This window comes from Geospiza fortis, unplaced genomic scaffold (assembly GCF_000277835.1).
Source record: "Geospiza fortis unplaced genomic scaffold, GeoFor_1.0 scaffold70, whole genome shotgun sequence".
Taxonomy (NCBI): Eukaryota; Metazoa; Chordata; class Aves; order Passeriformes; family Thraupidae; genus Geospiza; species Geospiza fortis.
In genome coordinates this window covers 4384093-4403136 of record NW_005054317.1, presented here as the reverse complement: position 1 = coordinate 4403136, position 19044 = coordinate 4384093, and the positions used below count along the sequence as shown (strand labels likewise).

General features: G+C 44.0%; 1 protein-coding gene across 2 annotated transcripts in view; it reads left to right on the top strand.

The window, feature by feature from the left end:
* The window catches only part of SYNPR (synaptoporin), an 85335-nt gene extending 68473 nt beyond the window's left edge, over positions 1–16862 (top strand). For both annotated transcript variants that reach the window (XM_031056373.1, XM_005420189.2), the window contains exons 3-5: positions 5731–5929; positions 13861–14052; positions 15078–16862. In XM_031056373.1, coding sequence (XP_030912233.1) covers positions 5731–5929; positions 13861–14052; positions 15078–15344 — 658 coding nt within the window. In that variant the 3' untranslated portion in view covers positions 15345–16862. The remainder of the gene's footprint in view (positions 1–5730; positions 5930–13860; positions 14053–15077) is intronic.
* The last annotated feature ends 2182 nt before the right edge of the window (positions 16863–19044 follow it).

The window sequence follows — 19044 nt, the reverse complement described above, 5'->3', positions numbered from 1 at the left end:
GTAGGGAAATAGTGCTGGCCAAACATCTGCAGCACAGCTCTGTGCTAGAGAGGGCTGGCAACCTGGCAAGCTAGGAAATTGAAAGTATTAGGAGGGAAATATTTTTTATTATTTTGACTGGACATAAACCAGGAAAGAGGGTTGGTTGCTACAGCTTTCCTGGTGTAGCTTCCCAGCAGCAACTTCTGGGGTTTTTTTTTTGATCCTGCTGCTCTGGACATGGATTTGGATGGGTATAAGCCACTAAAATCAGCTGTGACAAAGGGGAGATCTTTAGGATGTTCAAATGTCCAGGATAGGAGCTAGGAATAAATGTTTGCAAGATGATACATGTATTTGTGTGAAATGACTGGTGGTGTTGAATAATTCTAGAGTGATGTGGGCTTTGGAATTCATTTTTTGGTAATAAATGGAGAGGATTTATTGAGCGGACAGAAGTTCAAAGTGAAATATTTTCAAATACTCTTTGATCAGCCAACTCTATTCCTTCTTCTTCCAGAAAAGAAAGAAACAAAAGACAAGGCTTGGATTGCTGAGTCAGATGGCGAATTTTAATTTTGCTTTCTGTCTCCAGATAAAATGAACAGATTTTTTTAGGGGCAGGTATGTGGTGGAAACGAATGTGCTGCTGCTGTGTAGGGGAGGAGGGTACTGAGGGCACCTTTGGGTGCTGAGGAGTCTGGAAGGGTGTTGTTTTTTGGGGCAGCTGGTAGAGTGAGGTATGGAAAACTGCTGGGGTAGTTAGGAAGGATGGATGGATAAACATCTCAGTTTTGAAAGGCTGTGGTATGCGCAGGCAGCACTGAGATGTGTGTCATGGCAGATGGGCAATGTAAAGGTAAGGATGGGAATACTTGAGTAAGGTAATTTCTTCATGAGGAAAAGAGCTGTTGGAGAGCAGCTTGAGGTGAGAAACAGTCTTATCATTGTTGGCAAAAGGGTAAAAACCTCTGATTTTGCCAGAATAGCACAAGGTGCAAAGGAGCCAGGGAGCAGTCACCTCCGTGGTAGCTGCTGTCCTGCTGAGGGGCAAACCCCATCTCATTCCCACAGTTGTCCAGGGCTTGAATAACATCTCAGCTATTTGACTTTGAAGGGCTGGAGAGAACTTCAGCATTAATGGCTTCAAGGTGCTCAATTGTTCAAGGTGTTCAAATAGGCTCTCTGCCTGAGACTAACTTCAGCAGCTCCTGGGTGCAAAGGTTCAGATCCTATGGGAATTGCTGGGTCATGGTTTTGATGCTGCAGGGTCCCCCCCCTCAGGAGTTTGTCCTTGCAGAGCAGATCTGGGAGGAGGAGGAGGATGAGAATGCAGAGCTCACTCCATCCATCCTCCTGAAGCCTGGAAGGAAGTCTGTTCCCTGCTGGGTGAGCAGCTTTGCAGATAGCCAGGATTTAATGCCAAACATTCTGGAATGCCCAGCACTGGGGAAAGTGTTCTTTGCAGTGAGAAGAGTAGGCTGGGAAGAGTGTTGGAAGAGTCAGTGGACCCCAGTTACCTTAAAGAAAAGACTTTTCATTTGCAGACAGATTTCTGCTTTAACCTAACTATTAGAGATGACTTTTCTAAATGTAGGTAATATCTCTAGAGAAGTTTTACAGGAATGGTGAGCTCTGTTGTGTGAAGAAAGGCTTCCATCTATTTGTATTCTTCCACTAAGCCTACAAAAAAATCCATATTTGGTGCCTCAAAAAGGTACATCTGCCCAGGGACTGGCTGGCTGGAGCACTGGTGTCAAAGCATGCCAGCACAGTCCTCTGAAATGAGGGAACTCCAGTGTTTCCAGGGCTAACTAAAAGAAATGCCTTTACTCTGTATCCTAGAGAAAGGAAGATGTAAACCCTTGTCACGTTTTTGTGCCTCAGCAGAGCAGTTTGACTTGCGGAGGGGCTCTGTGCATGTCAGCATTTCGCTACTGTATTTTGAAATTTCATTTTCCCCTCATTTTGGAGATTATCAGCCAAGATAAACATTTCCCAAGAAACCCCTCCACAAGCACTACTGCAATAACTCATTTCTAGTGATTTATTTCTCTCAGGGATTTGCAGACAATAAAGACAATTGACAGTTAGAGTTCCAGAAAGAAGTTGGGGGGAAATACAGCCCAATGAAAAGATAATGGATCTCTGGGTTCTTGCAAGCACGTGTGTGGGTGTTGCAGATTTTATTCCAGCATGTTGTAGACAAGTTGGAGGGTGGATTACAAGATGCTATTTTCAGAAAATAGGACAACCTGCCAAAACAGAGCTTTTTTTTTTTTTTGCCTGTTTTTCACTAGATTGTGCTAAAGGAATGGAGAAACACTAACCCTCATTGAGAATTTTTGGAGGCAGAACTTTATCTGCTATTTATTAATCCACACACTAATCGGAGCCCATGAGAGGAAATCTATGCTGGTTCATCAATAACATTTGAGCACATTCTTGTGTTAATTGTGTGTTCTCTTGGCTTCAAGTCTAATCCCCGTGTGCATTGTTGAAGGGGGTGAATCAGACAATATTAGATCACTCACCCTTCTGCTGGTGGAGTGAGACAGGTCTTGGGGAAGTTGGCTCTGATAATTTTCATGCTCAAGGCTCATCAGGGGAATTAAGCTGCTCAAAAAAAAACAGAGGGCCATGATTAAAAGAAAGCTGTGGCTTCAATATTGTACTGAGGAAGCTCAGGAAGAAAAGGGAACTTCATGTTCACATGGAGAGAGCACAACTTTTGCTCCCCCACGTACATGTACCAGCTGTAGCTTTGTTCAATGTGTCTGGCTTCATGTATTCTTTTCAGAGCAGGGGTAATTAGCATCTGAAAATGTAACTGCACTTCGCTGCTGTGGAACAATGTAAAAATCCCCTTTTTCACTGTAAAACATTCCTGCCCTCCTTTGATCTTGTCAAGCTAGACAATACAGCTGTCTTGTCATCATATTTCCCACGGCAATGGAAAGTTTGCCAAGTGGTGGAAGAAGCCTCAGAAGCCCTTAATTACTGTGACTTCATCAGGGAAACTTGACTGCCTTTGGTGGACTTCAGGCTGAAGTGAATCTGGGGGAATTTGGGCCTGGATGGCTTGGCCATGGCAGTTGCTGTTAACAAAAGGATGGTGCTGGTAACAATGGGCAGCGGGGATGACCTTAGTGCAGCTCTGCTGAGTGTTGGGATGCAAGGTCACATTCCAAAGTCAGGAGCTTTATTTCTGAATTAATAGCAATACTCAGTGCAGTACAAGACAAAAAAAAAAAACAAAAAAAAAAGCCTAGAAAAAACCCCTGGAGGAACTTACAGGGAGAAAGTTTTCCCTAATTAAGTAAATTCATTACTGTTGTGTTCCTTATTTGCATTGCCCATCAATCAGTGAAAATCGTTCCTGTTAATGCAGCCTAACAAATGTTAACAAAGTGCAAAGGGTGTGATTGCAAAGGGTCACTCTTGGGGCTCCTGATTTTGTTTAGCAAATAGAGAGTCAAAGGTGGAATGGAGGGGTGGTGCTGGAAATTGGAAAAGCCTCAGAAGGAGGACACTGGCCAAGGATGACTTGAAGGAAAAGGTGGGGTGTAAAGAAAAGAGAAGATGAAAGAAGAAGAAGTCAGAGGAAGTAAGAGACAGAACAGGTAGAATTGTATCAAAAGTGAGAGGTGGAGGCAATTAATGTTTTGTGAGTCATCACCAAGCCATCCTGCCCCCAGAAAGGCTGACTCAGCAACATCACTGGGGAAAAATCAGAGCTTTCTCTTGGAGATGCCATTCCAGATCAAAAAGGCTTTGATTAGTGAAACTGGATTTTCTGTCAGTGATCCTCCCCTGCCTTAAACTTTTCAGATGTATCATGTACAGTCAGCATCCACCCTAAGCACCGCAGGGCTTGGCTCCCTCACTTCTCTTTCCTGTCACAGCTTCTCTTCCCAGGTCTGAATCATGGTCTATTTTGGGGGCCTTTGCACAACAGAGATTTCGGCTGTTTTGACAGAGGTGAGGTGGCCACAAGAGGCACCAATTACTGCACATCCTCTTAGAGACCAAGGAAATCTAAAAGGAAAAGCAAGTGAATAAAAATAACTTGATGGAGGAAGGTTTCTGTGATCTCGTATCCCTGACAGGTGCCTGGCCACAAAAGCACTGCTGGGAAGGTACAAATGGGGTGTTAATATATGAACATTTTTTTCTGGCTTATGATTCAGAACTAAGGTGCAGTCAGGAAAACAGAGACTAGAAAATGAAAATGGTCCCAGTTGCTTTACCATGTTTTGTAAAGGCTGGTGGTTGTTGATGATGAGACTGGGCTGTGTTGACAGTGGACAGTCAGAGGGGCAGGGGTGGTTGATAGAAATATTCCCTAAGTTATTTCCTCTTTGGTATGCACAGGACTTTGAGCTGCTACTTTCAGCACCACATGTTGTCCAGTCTGTGTTTCAGGGCTCCTGGGGAGGGGAAGAAAGCCCTGCTATAAAGCCAGTGAAGTCAGGATCATTGGCATTAGGATCTCTCTCATGTGTTCAGATTTCATCAGGCTTTGCTGGCTTTACACTGGAAAGGAGATTCAGCCACTACTCATCTCTGCAATCTGGGCAGACTTGGTTTTTGTTTTCATCCCACCACTACTACAATGACAGGGAATAAAACCTCTGAGGCAAATAACTGGTGTTATTCATCAACCACTGAAGAAAAGGTTCTGCCTACATGTTTGGGTACATTTAATCAGGACCAGCAAAAGCAAAAAGTCATCCAATCCTCCAATGACCATTAATCCATCTTGTGATTTCTGCTGCGGGTACTTTGTTTCCATCTGGGGAATTAACTTTTTATTTAGCCAAATATAGTTATGGCTGCTGCAACCATTGGCTTGCTGTTGCACACATTAATTGCCCTCGAGCAGAGGAATGTCTCCCAGAAGGCCTAATCCTTTCTCAGCACCAGATCATCAGGTCTTTAATTGCTGCTGGCTTCGTCCCCTTCACTCAGCCTGTGCAGGGCAGAACAACATGATCCCTCATTGGGCTCCATGTCCCCAGTGTGAATCTGAGCCATGCAACAGGACCTGCCAAAAGACCCCTCCATGGATTCTCTTTCTTTTTCTGAATTAGAAATTAAAGTTATTGCAGAAAAATGTCTGTCACAGGAGCTTCCAGACAGAACTATAAATCTATTAGCTCAGTCACTGATAAACAGTCATGAGTATAAAGTTAGGGCTTAGGTTGCTCAAACCAGGGCATGCAGACTTTTTCTTTGATCAAAGTTGTGTATTTCTCCTGCAGCTTGATTTTAAAAGCCTTTAATGTAGAAGCACTGTGTGGCTTGCAGCCCTATGGGCTAACAGCCACAGGTAGCTCTGCACCAGACAATTTGACGCAAGGAATTTCTGAACATCCAAACACAGGTATTCCATGGGCTTAGTACTGAGGATGAGACTGTTTTCTGCTGCCTGGACTGTAAGAATCTGAGAATCAAATTGTTTCTCATGTTATCCTTTTTCAGTTGTTGCCATGGCAAAACCCCAGAGAGGACGGGGAAGGTTGTACCAAACCACTGGAACATAAACTTTTCTCTGGGATTGCTCAAAAGATGTATTCATGTGCTCAGTCTCACCTTGGCACTCGCAGGGCTCGGCCCACAGCTGCCCGTTATTCCCAGGGATCAATGTGCGTCAGGAACGAGACAGAGCAAATGTATTCACCTTTAATCAGATAACAGTTCCCATTTTCTGTGCTTCACCTGCTGCTCTATGGGATGGATGTTTTCCAGGTTGCATCAAGTGAATTTTGAGGCTCCCACTTGTGAAGGCAAGCGCCGGGAAACGCTCGCCTTGATTGGGGACTTCTCCTCCTCGGCGGAGTTCTTCGTCACCATCGCGGTCTTCGCCTTCCTCTACTCGCTGGCTGCCACTGTGGTTTACATCTTCTTCCAGAACAAGTACCGTGAGAACAACAGAGGGCCTTTAATTGTAAGTGTTTGCAGCCTTTTCAGTGTTTTCAGGTGTAGTCTTCACCTCTTGCTTTCTTGGTTGTTGAGGTTTTGGCATGGTCTGGGAGATTCAGGTGTCCTGCCCAAAGCATCTCTGCATTCACCTGCTTTTTTGTCTTAATGGTGATGTAATGTTTTAACATCAAAGGTAATGCAGGCTCTGTGCAGGAAGAGTTTAGTCCTGTATGTACTTGTGAAATTCTGTGCTTCTCTCCTAATTCCCACAGTGGTGATGATCACACAAATAACGAACATGTAGCTGAGTAATCGCAGGATTGGGATCTCAGCCCTGTGATAGTAGAACTTCATTGGTAGGGAAGAAAGGAAAGAGAAGATCATCACAGATTGGCTCTGTTGGACAGGGTGGAAGCTTCCAGCAGCTTCTCACAGAAGCCACTCCTGTGGTCCTCTCCTGCTACCAAAAACCAGGCTGTGCCAAACCAACACACTGGGACCTTTCCTATCCTAGAAAATGTTGTGGAAATGTAAGGAAATCCTCACAGAGGAGACAAAGAACAGGCAAAATAAAGGGGTCCCTGCAGAAGAAGTAAATAAATAGTGTCTTGCTTCTTCTTGGTATCTAGTGAGATCTCATTTCAAACTGTCTCATCAAAGGATTTGTTACAGAATTCTTCCATCTTAATTTTCTTGCGGAAAATAATTCTTACTTTTGACCAACCACATTATCCTCTGTAGTAACAGAAAAAGGAAAGAGAAACAATGGTATTAATATGTCACATCATGATGTGGCCACTTGCCTTTGTCCAGGACTTTCCTGAAACAGCTGCTGCAGTTGTGTCTGTCACAGGATGCATGGCACAATTTGCTACAGCATCAACATCACATTGGCTTAATTTGTTCTGTGTAATGGATTGTAATTGAATCTACACGTTAAATTTAACCAGTGTCTGTCACCAAAGCCTCTGTTTGCAATTTCACAGTATTTAAACCAAGGCTATATGACCTTATTTTTTCAGAATATAAAGATCCTTTTGAGTTTGTTGTACAGCAAAAGCAGCTCCTGCTGGTGAGTGGTTCTGGGAGTGGCTGAGGGTTGTGGTCAGGTTATGCCTGACAGGAGGAGAGTCCCATCTTCCCCAGCCAAATGCTCTGCAAATCCTGCGCACTGCAAGCTCCATTTTATTTGGCATTTTTAGAAAAAAAGAACCTTTTTTGCCTGGAGCACATCCTTGCTAGCGTCCCTGGACATTGTCCAGTGCAATGATTGCAGCACCACAGCCTGGCTGAGGACAGGTGGGGGTCCCTCTGTGCAGTGGAGTTGTAGGGAAAATGCAGAGCACAGGCAGAGAAAAGGCTGGCAGCTGTAGCCTGGAGGAATTCAGTGGTCAAGGAAAAAGAAAACTTGGAGTGAAAAGCAGCTTCTCAGGGCTGCAGTGCTCACCTAAGGGATGTCACATGCTCTGTGAAGGAGTCAGGCAATGTATCCTCCAGCTCCAGGCAGATGCTGCTCCGAGCTGATGTATATCAGATCAGATGTGTGAGTATGTCTCATCCCTGAGATTGTTCCTTCCAAAGAAAAGTGCTGCAGAAATCTGTGGTGCAGCACACATTGGTGCAGGAGGCAGAGCAGCCCTCGTTCTGTTTCATCACCAGGCAGGTGCATCATCATCAGTGCATCAGGCACCTTGTCCAGAATACCAGTTTTTCTCTCTTTGTGAAGAGTTTCAAGGTGATAGTTTGATCAATCCTGCAGTGCCTGATCACAATTTCATGGTTAAAACCATTCCTGTTTTAAGCCTTGTACTTCCTCTTGGCTTCATATTTTCTCAGTCTGGGATGACATCTGCCTTTAAACAGCACTCTTGCAGAGCTGCCTTTTTCTCCCGACAAATTTTCAGGATTTGAAAAATGAGTATGACAGGAGAAGTCAAGAGAGGAAAAAACCCCTTTCACTTGAAATTTTATAATATTTTTCAAAAGGCCCCTGCACAGGCAGTCGCCATCAATGCATTACCAAATTGCAGAAGCCTGACTGGGTGCAGAAGATATGATTATAAGGAATTTAATGACCATTAAGTCACAAGAAACTTGCAGGGAAAATTTCAGTCACAAATGTTTCAAGTTTACTTTGTTTATACAGATACAGGGAAATTAACTGCATGTGCTGAGATCTCAGCAAAGCATCACTTTAACTGTGGAAAAATATTTTAGCATTCAGTGTGGAGTGAGGCATGATAGCAAGGAAATATTTCCAGTGGGAGAAGCAGATAACTGCTCTCTCTCTGTTTGGATGGGAGGGGTGTGTTTATTCACTATGCAGTAAACCATTTCTGTTGCTAATGTTGCCTGTCAGGTTTTGGGGATAAAAGTCTTCCTTTTGGTCATACAGGGCCCTGGTTTTGTTTCTCATTCTTTCCCACAGGGAATGATGTGTCCTTGCACTCTGCAGCCTCTGCTTCCCTTGCTGGCTCCCTGAGGGATCCTCTGAGGGGTTCATACAGATAGATGAACCTAAGGGAGGACCTTGGATTCCCAGTTTCTGAAGGAACAGGAGAGGTTACCAGGGATTCATTTCCTCACAGAAACATGCTGTGTGTTTCTGAGCTCTGCAAACCACAGCTGTGATTTTCATTCCACTGTGAACTCCCACATGGTGCATGTGTGCAGTGAGGAGCTGGGGTCTCACCTTGGTGGGTACAATGAGGGCAAGGCTGCTTCTCAAGTGACTGATTAGTGCTCAAGAGACAGAAACTTTTAAAAGAAATTAATTGGAGGTGGTGACTTAAAGAATGCCACGTACAAAACGCCACCAGTTTTCAGTACATCCCCATCTCTCAGACCAACCAGCCTAAGCTGGTTCCCACTTGTGTGACACCACATACCTGGGGAGGCACTGCTGGTTTGTGGTGAGAGCAGAGATGAGCTGCACCCTGGGGCTGCCAGCCCAGCCCCTGTGTTGATGCTCTGCTTCAGGTCTGTGCATTTGGAGCTTCTCGCAAGCAGAGAGTAACCAACCCAGCTGTGCTGAAATTGTAGGGGATCAGGCATAGGATGCTTCCATATGTCTCTCAGAAAAGAAAGAATAGTCACAGTCAATGTGTATCAGTCCCCATCACTCAGGCGTCTTACTTTTCCTATGGTTTCTTTACCCCATATGTGTTCCATTTAAAATCCACATGCTGACAACCCTGTATGCCTTCAGGTTTGTCTCTGGGAAGTTATAGCTTGGCCATGAGGAACCACATGCATTCATGTATAAATGTAAATCAATTAATATTCCAGTCAATTAATATAAAAGCATAAAATTATTCAACCAAGAAAGGTGACTGACATAGCCCTGAAAAGAGATATTTCATTTTTATGGTGATTACTTGCTAATCTCATTCTTATGGTGCATAAAGATGCTTATATCTTAAGAAGATGAGATCTTTCCTTTGCATCTGGAGTCCCATGAATAATCACATTATGCAGAAAGGCATTTGGTTCCTTACATATGTTGCAGATAGAGTGAGTTAAGTACACCCAGGTCTGCTCTTTGGACACCTCTTTGGTTAAACATGTTGTGCTTCCTCACCAGTGTCCAGTTGTCTAAAAAATAGACAGGAAAGGAATAAAGAGCCATCTATAAAAACAAAGACTGAATCCTTTACAGTTGAAAAATGAAATTAGGAAGAACCTGAGTATTTCTTTGCATTTCAAAGAGCTGTTTCAGCCTGCTCTTGTCATCTCCTTTTAAAGCACGAGCCAGGGTGACCTTGCTGTACATGCTGGTGCCTCCCAAAAGGCTCTGCACTTCCCTGTGAAGCAAGCTTGCAAGGCCTTACGCTATTGCAAGAAGCATGTAATTCTTTCAAAGCTTCATTCGGCAGAAAATCTGGGGTGGGACCTGGTTCAAACCAAAAAAGAGCTAAAATGCCACCGTGGGAAGGCGTTTGCTGCCTGCGGCAATCTGCTGCTGGCCGCTTGCCCGGCCGGGACCAGGGCTCTGCCTCTTGCTGGGGTGCTTCTTCAATTTCAGGGTGGTTGTGACTGTGAAAGCAAATCCTCTGAGTGGTTTGCCTCTGCTGGGTAAAGAAATCTCCCTCTGTTGCTGCGTGGCTGGCCATGAAGCCTGTTGGCAGTGCTAGACAGGCTCTGACTAGGGAGGGTTCGTGGACCTCAGCGTTTGAGGAGCTGCTCCCTTGGAGGCTGTGAATGTGTGACAGGGTTTTCACAAATGGAAGGTTTTGTAGCATGAGCCCTGCATGGAAGTCAGTTACAAGGCAGCAGCTGCAGCTCTGTGAGGCAGGAGGGATGCCAGGAGCGCTCTGGCCAGGCCGGAGCTGAGGCTTTGCCTGTTTCCAGCCATGACAGCCCAAGCCCATGCTGGCAGACTTGGCTGGGAGGGAGAGCAGGGCACAGAGTGCACGCAGGGACATGTGTGTCACAGCCTTCAGGGGCTGACAAAGCCACTGACCAGCTTGGAGCAGATGAAACATGTCCCCTTTCTGAGTGAGACTCTTGGCTGGGTGAGGTAGTGCCAGGCACTGGGCAATCCAAAACTGTGCTCAGGAGACTTAAGTGACTGTAAGTGACTGCCCCTTTCAAAGAGGGGCATTTTGCAAAGTGAGTAGCTTGATAGCAAGGAGGAATATTTCAATTGTTATAAAAAGAAAAGGCATTCACAGTTCTATTCTAAAATGTGTAATATATAAAATTGTTCCAAGTAGGCATTTTTGGCAAACTCAGTAATAACAAGTTTCAACTTGAAAAAGGCAGCAAGATTTTTTTTTTCTTTTTGCACATACTTCAGGATCTTAAAAAGTCCCTCCTTGTGTATTCGGAGTATTTTAAATTTCAGTTTTTGCCTTTCTTTACATGTTCGTGTTTTCCTTCTTTCCCAAAGGCATCTGTAGGCAGAGCAAAGTATTTCAGCTGAGATCTGAGAGAGAAACTTGGTAATTAGGAGTGTAATCATACAACAATACACACTCAAGAGATCTGGACATCATTTTAAGAGAGCAACTACAAAAAAATATTTTGTTCTAAAGGAAAAAAAGACTCACCCATGGTATAGGGATATTAAACATTGAAATGCAAGATTTGTTTTAGTATGTTTTAGTATGCAGGCACTCTGGCCTTAATTACCAAGGAGAAATTCCCCAGATAGACATTAAGCCACAGAACAGCTTAGCTTGAAATTCACTTTTATTTTCAGCATGTCATTATCTTGTAACTCTGTTCCACCCAGAGCTGTGAAAATGTTCAGCCAGGAATGCAAACCCACTTGAAAACAAGAGAGGTTCAGGTTCCAGCCAAAGCTGAAGGTTCTCAAAGATTCAACACAAATAGGAAGATGCAAGTTCACTCTAGGCATAGAATCATCCATTTTGGTCCTTGCATTGTACAAAGGAGGCAGAAAAAGCCATGTAGCCCTGATGAGAGCACCTACTGAAAAAATCCCAGTGTTCCATTAGCTGTCCTGCCTCCTTGGCCAGCTGTTGCCAGCTGTTGGCCAGGCTGCATGGTTTCCTCTTTGAGTCCCACTGTGCCATCTTTCACTTCTGGTTCGGTGTGTTTCTTATACCCAGCCAGACTTTACAGTTTTTGGGAGCTCCTCTATACAAGAACTGATCCTGACATCCCAGGAGCAAGAACCCCAAGGCTCTGACCTGCTCTGAAATAGGGGAATTTGTAGCACAGAGGGCAGGGTTTTAGACTTTGTGAACACCCTGGCCCAGGGGAGCAGAGGAAGTCAGGAGAAGGCTGGGAACGTGGTGTGTGATGGGAAAGACAAGACCTGAGAAATTACATGAAATACTTAATGCCTTTAGGGCCATCCCCTCAGCTGCACAGTGCCATGGGATGATCTGGAAGGACTTACAGCCCAGGACATACCAGCAGTCAGAGTGCATCATGCAGATGCAGTAATTTGTGCAATGAGCCTCTCCAACATGGGGTCAGGGCCTGTAAGCTCAACAGCAGGTCTGTACCCCTGCTGCTGTCACCTGCTTCAAGAACTTTGTTTGCTTTTAAAATTTCTCTCTTTTTAGCAAGTTTGATCTCCTGTGTTGCATTAGTTTTAGTCAGTTTGTCTCTGTTTGCATCAAATTTCTACCTGCTGTTATGCATTTCTTTAATTGACACTGCCAGTGCACTGATTACAGAGCTGGGTTTAGTTTGCTTCAAATGTGGTGGCTTTGGGAGAGGGTTGCTTGGCATTTGGAAAATACATTCCCCAAAACTCTGCTCTGTCCCCATCTCTTGTGTCAGTCCAAAACTGCATGGGGCCTTGTTGGCATCTGGGTTGATAGCATGTCAAACCTCACAGCAAATAAAGAGCATCTCCCATCATCATCCACAGCTCAGCAGACATCTCGTGTTTCTACCAGCTGGAATTTTTAGGGAAAGTTTGCAATTGAACCGTTGCCTCTAGGAATCTCTTTCTCATTCACTGCTAAGACATATGAGATACAGTAATTTCTTTTGCTGGAAATCTCCCTGAGAAGAAGAATTACTCTGGGCTACATGCATCTGCCCACACGGAGTCTCTTTGGGTGTTAAGGGAGTTGTCAGCTCCTGGGCTTCGCGCTCTTCAAGAGAGCCCAGTTGGGCAGCGCGAAGGAGGTCAGAGGAACTCAGAGCTCGGTGGCAGACACAGGCCTGCAGAAAACAAATTGTTAAAAGAGGATGTATCCTTTGGGAAAGCATCCAAGCACAGTTAATTTAATCCCATCTGTGTCAGTGGAGACATGCTTTGTTCAAGGCTCCCTTTATTGACTGGTGCCTCGTCCGTCGTGGCGGGGCTTGCGCCCTGCACCCCTGGGGTGCCGCGGAGAGCTCCTTCCCCAAATGCCAGCTGTGCTTGTACATGAGAACGGTGTTTCCTAGGGATTGCTTATTGCTTTGAGAAGCAACCTGAAATGCTGGGTTCTTAATGAGTGTTTTCCCTTCCTTCCATGCACACCTTTATTTTGCAAGGGGGAAGGGGAAGCAGCCCCATGGGAGGTGGGATATCAAGACGCAGCGATGCAGTTAGTGGTATGTTAGACTTTGGCACCTCTGCCATCTGTTGTGGGCTGACAGATGGGATGAAATATGACAGCAGAAAGGCTCTTCTGTTTTAGCAAGACACAAGAAAGCTTGAAAAATCACACCTCCTCCCTCCTTTCCCCCCAAACCCACACACAACAGTGTCACTTGGCCACTTGTTCTGGCTAAGACAAGGAGAAGTTTATGCCTGTGCGTGCTCCCGAGAGTCTTTCAAGGGGAAAGTGAGCAGAGTGGATCAGAGCCGAGCTGCTGGAACCTGGAGGGACCACCCCACCTTCTCCCCTATTTTCATGGGGAATTAAGAACCAGTGCTTTACCAGGCCAAGGAGGAGTCTCTGCTTGGCAAGTCTTGCTGTTTACTTGCTCACTCATGGTAATTAGTGGCTGCATGGCTTATGCAGCAGGGACATTTGGCCTTACCTGTGGCTGGTGAGAAAACTCCTCATCTGGTACCTGAGGATTAGCCAATTTCAGGTTTTCCCTAAGACAGAAACACTTCCTATTGGAAACCCACCCTGACTGTCTGTAGGAGTACCCAGGGCAAGACCCAGCTCTAAGGAGGGCCCAGCTTCTTCACAGGCATGTTTATTTTGTAATTCATCCCAACGCATCAGCCTGTGAACAGCCACATTTTCAAGGCAGCTCATTATCCTTGGTACCAGCCACATGTTTGTGGGAATCTTGCCTCAAGGCCAAAGGTGCAAATGTCAGCCCAGGGGCTCTGCTCCATTAGGCGTGTCAAGCACTTCTGAAAATTAGCTCTGTGGATGATGACAGTAACATAACCTTCCACTGAGTAACAAGCTCTTGGTATTTCCCTCCTCTGACACAAGCTTTCAGTTTTCTGGTGATTTTTAATATTTTTTTCCTTTCCAATGGACACACCAGTATAATGCTTCTAACTAATTTGTCTTTTAGGATTTCATTGTGACAGTGGTCTTCTCATTCTTGTGGCTAGTGAGCTCATCTGCTTGGGCTAAAGGACTGTCAGATGTAAAGGTTGCAACTGACCCTGATGAAGTGCTGCTGCTGATGTCTGCCTGCAAACAGCAGTCCAACAAATGCTTGCCTGTTCGCAGCCCTGTTATGTCAAGCCTCAACACTTCGGTTGTAAGTGACTTTTATTGCTGCTGTTCACCCTTACCTTGCAGTGTATTTTCATCTTTTAGCCGTGTATTGACCTAAATTGACTGGTGTAAACCAGTTAGCTGACATGATTTAATTGGAAGTGCAGTCTTGCTGCAGGGAAAGGCAGGCTGTGACTCACAGCAGCTCTGCCATGGAGCAGCAGCAGGGTGAGTGTGCAGGGTTGGGATGGGGAAAAGGCAGAGTGGCTGTCCAAGTGCATTGGTTGCCCCTCTGCTTTCAACTTACTCACTGCAACTCTTCTGCAAAGTGGTCTGTGTGCTACTTTAGAAGGAAATGTTTATGCCTTACAGATTCTTCTAAAAATCCTCAGAAAAACTAACATAAAATTGGACTTCAGCATGTTAAAAAAAGAAAAACAAACACAAAAAATCCCCTAGGCCACCAGACCAATTAAGAGCTCTCTTTTTAATTAGTTTCTTTCAATTTTATCTTTCCACAATTTCTTTAAACTAGATTATGTTTTCAAGCAAAAAAAAAAAATTTTCCTCTAAAAACTTGACCTTTATTTTGAAAACCAAAAGCAAAGCAGACACCTTGTGAGCTACAGCTAAGGGAGATGAATTTGGGAATTTGCTCCAAAGCTGAGAAAATTTTCCAGTGGGTATTGGAAGAATCAGAGAATCATTTAGGTTACAAAAGATCTCTAAGATTATGGAGTCCAACTACTAAGCCAGCACTACCAAGTCCAGCACTAAACCATATTCCACATGCCACATCTACACTTACCCCACAGACGGTGACCCCACCACTTCCCTGGGCAGCCTGTTCCAGTGCTTGACAATAGTTTCAGTGAAGAGATTTTTCCTAATAACCAATCTGAGCCTCCTCTTGCACAGCTTGAGGCCATTTCCTCTTGTCCTTGGGAAGGAGGGGTTGGGAGCAGCTTTGCCTTCCCCTGGGACCTAATGTTATGGTGGGGACCATAACATTAGGTTGAGCTGTGAGTCTGTGGCTGCTGGTGACAAGCTCCTCTTCTTCCCACCCAGGTTTTTGGCTACTTGAACTTTATCCTCTGGGCAGGCAATATTTGGTTTGTGTTTAAGGAGACGGGCTGGCATTCCTCGGGCCAGCGGCACCCGGCGGACACCATGGAGAAGCAGCCCGGGGGCTACAACCAAGGTGGCTACAACCAAGACAGCTATGGGCCAGCTGGTGGCTACAACCAGCCAGGCTCCTATGGCCAGGTGGGTGAATATGGCCAGTCCCAGAGCTATGGGCAGAGTGGGCCAACCTCCTTCTCTAATCAAATTTAGGGTTCACGCAGCGCAAGCTCTTGCATCCCTTGCAAGTAGAGAGTTTAACAGGTCTCAAGTTTCAGTGGCACCAGATTTTTAAGGGTTCTACATAAATTCATACTACAACACAGTGTTTAATGTCCATTGAAGGTCTAAGCCCACCTCTTTTGGCAGATGGGAGGTGGCCAGGGGGCTGGAGTTGGCCTTTCTTTCCCTGACTAGCCAGACACAGGGGATGTGCTCCTCGCCGGTGACCTGGAGTTGCTGTTGTAGTAGGTACTGTAGAGATAACTTTATGGTAGTTTTGTATGTGTTAAGATGGTAGAAGCTTTTTGTAGCCTCAAGTCTGTAGTATTTAATATGCATAATATAATTGAATTTCCTTCTGCATTTTGGTGAAAAACGGAAGTGTTTTACTATGATTTCTACAGATTATTCTGTATATCCATGCATGTAACATTGCACCTAAATTTTCAGAACTGCCTGTCTGTGACTCTTCAGAGAGTTTGTTTTGGTTATATCTTTTTGTTTCAGAAGATTTTACTATTATTTCAGTTAACTGAGTCATCCGTCCGTAATTTAGTGCATGGATAAGCAGTTTCATACTACCAAATGTCTGGACTGTGTAAATGGAACTTCTCGACTTCTGCCACTACATTTTGTTAAATGTCTGTTTAAAAGAAGTATGCATCTTTTATATATTTTGCAGAGTTGAATATATGGCTTACCCAAGTTCTGAATGCTTTGTAACTAAACTGTTTTTCCTTGAAATGGCATTCAGTAGTATCTATGGTACCTGACCAATGTTTATTCCATTTAACTCAGCTAAGTATTCCTTCTATAAATCACTATTTCTATGGATGTTTTGTGAATCTTTTAACGTGAGCTGTGGAGAATAAGGACCAAGTAACTGTGTTATATGTTTACAAAGGTATTTATTTAACTAAGATAACAGAGGTGCAGATATCAGTACACAAAATCATGTGGAAACGCCCTGTTGCTTGACACGGCAACATGAAAACCGCACGTATTGTTGTGACCTTACAAAGCATAAATATTCCTTTATGCCCTTTGATGAGAAGAAAACCTTTCTGTCCGTGCTGTTTCAAGATTGTTAGATATCCCTCTGTTAGATTGCTGCTCTGAGCGCTAGCTTGGTGCTAATGGAGAATGTAACTGGATTGACCAAATAACCCAGGCTCAGAGGAACTCGTCCTGAAAGAGCCAGAGCCAGCCTTGTAGCCTGCTTGGATTCCTCCCTGGGAAATTCAGCCCTCCCTCACTACAGCATATGGGATGCATTGACACAAATGAAAGCCTGAAGCACAATGTACTAATCAAAACTGATCATCTGCATTTCTAGATCAAAGTGTATCAGTATATAATCTTATTGTATGAGCTGTAATGTTGAAAGCATCTTAGCTTAAAACAGCTTAGTCTCTTCTATGATTGTTGTAACCAATTTATGGCTACTCAGTGGATGAATCTATATTGTGATATCTATTTGATCCTAATAAAGTTATTGCATACAATGCATGTTTTCAGAGTATGTTAATATTGAAATGTCACTGCCAAATAACGAAGATAACTATTAAAGAAAAATAACTATTCCTATGCCTGACCTTATTGGTCATATTCTTACTGTTTTCCAACACTTTTATGGGGATTGTGTTAATGTACAGTGGAATAGGACACTTCTGCAGACACCTGTCATTAAAGGTCAGTATCACAAGTTTTTAAAAAAAAATTAAAAGTGTGCAGTTTAATACCTGCCTGCCTCTTTACCTCTCTCTCCACTGTCAGTAGGACTAGCCCAGTACTGTGCTACCCATCCCAGTTCTGAGGATTGCTGGAAAGCTATGTGTGAGTTGTAGAGGAAACAAACTGGAATATCTAAATGTTCTCCTATTCCAAATAAGGGCAAAATACAATTTTCTGGGTTAACAAAAAATGTTATTTTGGCTTTTGGTTAATGTGTTTGTAGTTTTTTGAGTTATGTGATTTTTTTTGGTTTTGGGGTTGTTTGGGGTTTTTTTGGTTGGTTCATTGGTTTTCTTCTTTTAAGTTTGGAAAAATGTTAGACATTGGCAAGTCAGGAGAATGTGAAATCTGTGTGTGTAGTAAGGGGTGTGATGGGATGTGTGGGTTTTTTGTAGTTTTTTTTGTTGTTGTTGTTGGTTTTTTGTGGGTTTTTTGTTGTTTTTTTTGTTGTTTTGGGGGGGTTTGGTTTTTTTGTTTGTTTGTTTGTTGGTTTTTTTTTTTGTTGTTATTGTTGTTATTTTAAATTCCCTTTCTGTTAGCTGATGAGGAATATCCCAAACTGAGCTCCCATATCTAAGGTTCTCCACTAGAAATAGTTCTTGTGTCAACTAGCTTTCTTTTCTATCCAAAGCTGAGGGATGGAAATGGGTTTTGCTTTGGTTTATTCCTGCATTTCAAACCAGATGAAATTCTTGTGTATGCATGTCAGCCCAGGACTGCAGCTTTCTGGAGTTCACACCCCTGGAGAAAGGGTAGTTTTTGATACAAGGCTTAGAACAGAATTAAGTTTATGTCATATTTTGGGTACTATTTGTGTAACTCCAGGTCTAAGGTTTTCTCATGAAGGGCAGAACTGGTGGAAGAGTTAACAAAAGTTGTGTAAGAGGCACATATTTTAATGGAAGACTTGCCCTTGCTTTACCCTGCTGGCCAGATCTTTACAGGTACCTCAGCTCCTTGCTGCTGTACAGAACAGTTGAGCCAGTTGTTACCCTTTGGGGACTGTAATCTTCACTCTGAATTAGGAGGGAATAAAAATCTCTATCTATAGCTTCTCAGATTAATAAACTATGGCAGCAGCAAAAGTGAAAACAAAAATGATGCATGCACTTGTCTGTGTTATGTAAGAAAATGTATTTGAATGTTTCCTCTGTCTTCCTCTAGATTGAGTCTTATCACATCCTTTTGCAGTTGCTGAAAAATTGAAAGTTTATTTCAGCTGGGGATGGTGACTGCATAGCCAAGGGTTGAGCAATTTATGAAAAAGACTGTATTTGATGTTACCTGGATTTAAGACAAATAGCAAAGTAAACTCGAGCATCCTTTGTGAAACTGCTGCTGGCAGCCTCCTTGCTTCCCTGCTTCATCATTAGAATATCTCTGCCAGCTAGTTGAATAACTAGGTCAGCCTGGGAGAGAAAAAACATGTTCCTTGATCTTTGTGCTGTCCCTCCTGTTTTCCCATGTGTTTCTCTTTATAGCCCATTTCTCAGCTACCCAAGTTAGGAGCATATTTGCATTATCAAGTGTGAAGCTGTGGGGGAGAGGCAGGTGCATCTGGTGAGTGTGGTGGGGAGGGGGAGCACAGGGCTTTCTCTCCAGGTGCCTCAGGTCCCCCCCTCAGAAGGGGGATGTTCACCTGCTGGTTTGGGTTTCCCCCATTGCTCCTGGAGCATCAATGCTCCAGCTCTGCAAAGTGCATCCCCAGCCCTGGGTACCACTGGCTCTGTACATCCTTCCTGCCCAGCACATCAAGGAGACAAGGGTGAGTTCAAATGCAAACACAGCCCACATGGCTCTGCCCTGGCTGGATGGGGTTGGGGTTTTTGTGTGTGATATTTTTCCTGATGACCAAATCTCCTTCATTGTGGCCATTGATCTGCACGTAACAGAACCCCAGTGATGGCTAAGACTTGGAGAAAGTTTGTGCTCTTGTTGCATGAATTCATGTTGCAAT